This window comes from Solenopsis invicta, chromosome 15 (assembly GCF_016802725.1).
Source record: "Solenopsis invicta isolate M01_SB chromosome 15, UNIL_Sinv_3.0, whole genome shotgun sequence".
In the NCBI taxonomy this organism is placed as follows: domain Eukaryota; kingdom Metazoa; phylum Arthropoda; class Insecta; order Hymenoptera; family Formicidae; genus Solenopsis; species Solenopsis invicta.
In genome coordinates, this window is record NC_052678.1 from 7,779,885 (window position 1) to 7,783,404 (window position 3,520).

General features: G+C 31.4%; 1 protein-coding gene across 1 annotated transcript; it reads left to right on the forward strand.

Annotated features, from left to right (window-relative positions):
* Positions 1-315: 315 nt before the first annotated feature.
* LOC105197150 (protein-S-isoprenylcysteine O-methyltransferase) lies at positions 316-2,177 on the forward strand. The gene is made up of 3 exons (XM_011163392.3): positions 316-844; positions 1,181-1,660; positions 1,744-2,177. Exons 1-3 carry the CDS (start codon positions 647-649, stop codon positions 1,924-1,926), a joined length of 861 nt encoding a protein of 286 aa, XP_011161694.1. The 5' UTR covers positions 316-646; the 3' UTR covers positions 1,927-2,177.
* Positions 2,178-3,520: the final 1,343 nt, after the last annotated feature.

The following is a 3,520-nucleotide window of genomic DNA, read 5'->3' on the forward strand; positions in this document are numbered from 1 at the left end:
ATAAATAAAAAATTACGCGAAAGTAGACGTAATTAATCATTTGTGCACATTCTCGACCCCTGTTCTGGATGCAACATACGCGATACGCGTCAGATTTTATTTGCAGCAAAATGGATGTTAGCACGGACAACAACCTACATCCATTTCTCGAGAGATGGATGTGGGTTGTTGTCAGTGCTAACATCCACACTGTTTTTAACGGCGGGTTGCAAAATGGATGTGACACGTAGTTCCCATTCTGACCAGAATAGATGTGCGTCACTAGTGTACGGGAGTTTCGAAGCGTTATACAAGGAAAAAGGCCGCCGTGGCCGCTCTCAGGTTCCTCTCTGGTATAAATTGGTATAAATATCTGTGGTGGCACCATTTGCAGCACGTTTCTAACCTAAAATTTCACAAGCGCTTTGGCTGTAAAGTGTTTGAACATTTCGATAAATTTGATTGATTTGCATCGTTTTCCTAAGAGGTTTAACTTTTAATTCAACAGTGAGAGGCAGCATATCGTTGTCGATAAAGCGCACAAAAGTCGACTTCTATTATAAAAAAACAAGAAAATTACGAATAAATGAATTGGTACAATATAAATAATAGTTAGGAATTTTTGTTTATTGCTTCGAAAGAGACGAGAAAAAAATTTGCACGGAAGATGCTGTGTCGCGATGGAGCCCTGAGTCTGTGCTGCTTCATCATAGCATGTTTAATCTCGCTCTTCCCTGAACTGCAGTTCAGGTTAGATTTTAATATTTATGCCGCACATTTCACAAATGTCTGGCTTCTACACGCGGTACAGTACATTATCATAAATGTATTCGCATTCCTTGCGTTTCGCAATTTTGCTTATCAAGTAAGTGTTTTGCAAATGTGTTATTACGTGTATAAACAAGTTTTTTAAATACATTTGTGTGTGTTTTCCAGCAAGACAACGATACAGTGCAATATAATAAAACCATTTTAGTTCTCTGTTTAATATTGATAAACAACATGGATAAAATGATTCACTATGTTACACTGTGTTAACTGTGTTGTTTACTAGAAAATGCCTCATGTGATCAATCGTAAATGCAACTTTCACAGAGAAGAGTTGTATTTATGCATAATGCGATTGATCAATTGTAAATTTAAAAAACTTTCCTTAAGTCTCATTTGCAATTTTATACTCAAGATTTCCTCTTTTTTACAGGTGGCAATCAGAGCATTGTTTCTTGGATATGCATTTGGAATTGGTATCCTAGTATTAATCAGTGCCCCACCATCATGGCAGGTGTTTGGCATTTATATGACAGTATTAGCGAGTTTCCATTATTCGGAATTTTTAGCTATAGCATGGACGAATCCAGCTACGCTGTCGATCGACAGTTTCATTCTCAATCACAGTATTGCATATGGGGTGGCAGCGAGTCTCAGTTGGATAGAATTCCTTATAGAAAGGCATTACTTTCATGGAATGAAAATGCTCTCCTTTGTGTCTTATTTTGGTCTTGTATTATGTATTTCCGGCGAAATTTTACGAAAAATGGCGATGTTGACTGCAAAACATAATTTTAACCATGTTGTGCAAAGTGAGAAGAGCGACAATCATGAGCTTATTACACATGGTGTATACAATCTTTGCAGGCATCCTAGTTACGTGGGATGGTTTTACTGGTCTATAGGAACACAGGTGGAGTACCATGAATTTGAAATTAAATAAATCCTAACTTTTATGTTATGATTGATTAACATTTTATAAATTCTTATTTACAGTTAATACTTCAAAATCCATTATGCCTCTTTGCATACGCATTAATGTCATGGAGCTTTTTCCATGATCGTGTTTTGATTGAAGAAATAACTTTGTTAAATTTCTTTGGTGAAGACTACGTGGAATATCAAGAGAAAGTAGGTACTGGGCTTCCATTTATTTCTGGTTATAAGATTAATTCATAGCATTCAACGATGGTGTAGTCCTATTTTCTAAAAAGTCTGTCTTGACAAATAGAAAAAAAAACAAATTTTGTAGAAAATGATTAACAATGATTAATTATAAAATATTGAAATTTAGAAACATTTTGTACATGTATAATTTTAAAAATAACGTAGTATTAATTCGTCATTAACCTTTTTTGTCTTTGTTATTTAAATAATTTTAACTATTTGTGATACATATGATTATACATAAATATATACATATATATATACTTGATGCCAATTTACACGTTTACTTGTCTAGTCGTAAATTTTGTGCTTAAAAAGTTTTTATGCATGGGAAAACTCAGGTTTAATGTAATAATTATTACTTAACAATTGCAGTATATATATATATATATATATATATATATATATACTAGTATACGATATAAAAATATTAATAGTGTATAAGTTTTGTAAAGTTATGTAAATAAATTTTTGTTAATAATTTCTTTGTTCTTACATTTATCCTACAAATTCTCGTCAAGGATAAATGTGATTTATGTATAAGAGATAGAAATTAACATTTTTAGCAAGAATGGAGAAATTAAAATATTCACAAATATATTCACAATAAAATAATGAAAAAGTACAGTTTGTTAGCAAAATTATAATTTATTGTCTCATTTTCTTTGAAGAATTATTATGTAACAATAGAGTACATTTATATATATATTACGGTAGATACTTTCAGTATGATTTTATATACAGGGTGGAGCAATATTAACTATTACCACCTGAAACATCACTCCTAATTGAGATGGTCTAATTAGGACGCCATTGACATTATTATTCACACCTGAAATTACACCGTAATCGCGTAAAGAAGGCAGACCGGAATATTTGTTACTACACCCTGTACATATAATGCAATATACATACATATTACAGTATTATGTAACTAACGTTTGCATGAACATCCAAAAGCGTTCATTCGATGTCGGAGTGTACGGTTAAAGTGTTAGAATATAATATACAAGTATATGCACCGGTTTTTTTTCTGTACATGATCATTTACATTGTGATAGAATCGTAGCGAACGTAGAAAATTCCACGGTAGCTATGATATACATTATCTTGGTATCTCATTTCTCAAATAATATCTGAAGGCAATCTGTAGAATCTCGTTCAATGACATTTCTTCTTGCATTATGCGCAACGATTTTAGTTCAATAATCGGATTATGTGACAAAAAATATGTTAACAAATTGTTAAATATTGACAATGCAGTACGTATATTATGTATGAGGATCATTGAAAAATTTACCAGTTTGTACTAGTTAGACTTTTCGACGGAATATTAATTGAACACGAAAAGAAATATAGAGCAAACTCAGGATGCATTGAATGCAAATTTTTTAAATATAATATTTTTAATAATTCTATTGCGTGGATATTCTATTTTTATTATATAAACTTATGAAATGGATATATAGAGAAAACGTATTATTTAATTGACAATTATGTGATAAATACTTATTCTGATATTAAAACATTCCGTTTACAAGTGTAGCCAATTTAATTAAACGATTTAAGGAGATTACAATCGACTGCTTTAATCGGTTGAAAATAT

Bases quoted from the DNA above. Each gene is read 5' to 3' on its own strand.
- LOC105197150 (XM_011163392.3), top strand. From the start codon at position 647: ATGCTGTGTCGCGATGGAGCCCTGAGTCTGTGCTGCTTCATCATAGCA. The intron at 845-1,180 runs GTAAGTGTTTTG...TCTTTTTTACAG, and splicing joins TTCGCAATTTTGCTTATCAA to GTGGCAATCAGAGCATTGTT. The intron at 1,661-1,743 runs GTGGAGTACCAT...TCTTATTTACAG, and splicing joins ACTGGTCTATAGGAACACAG to TTAATACTTCAAAATCCATT.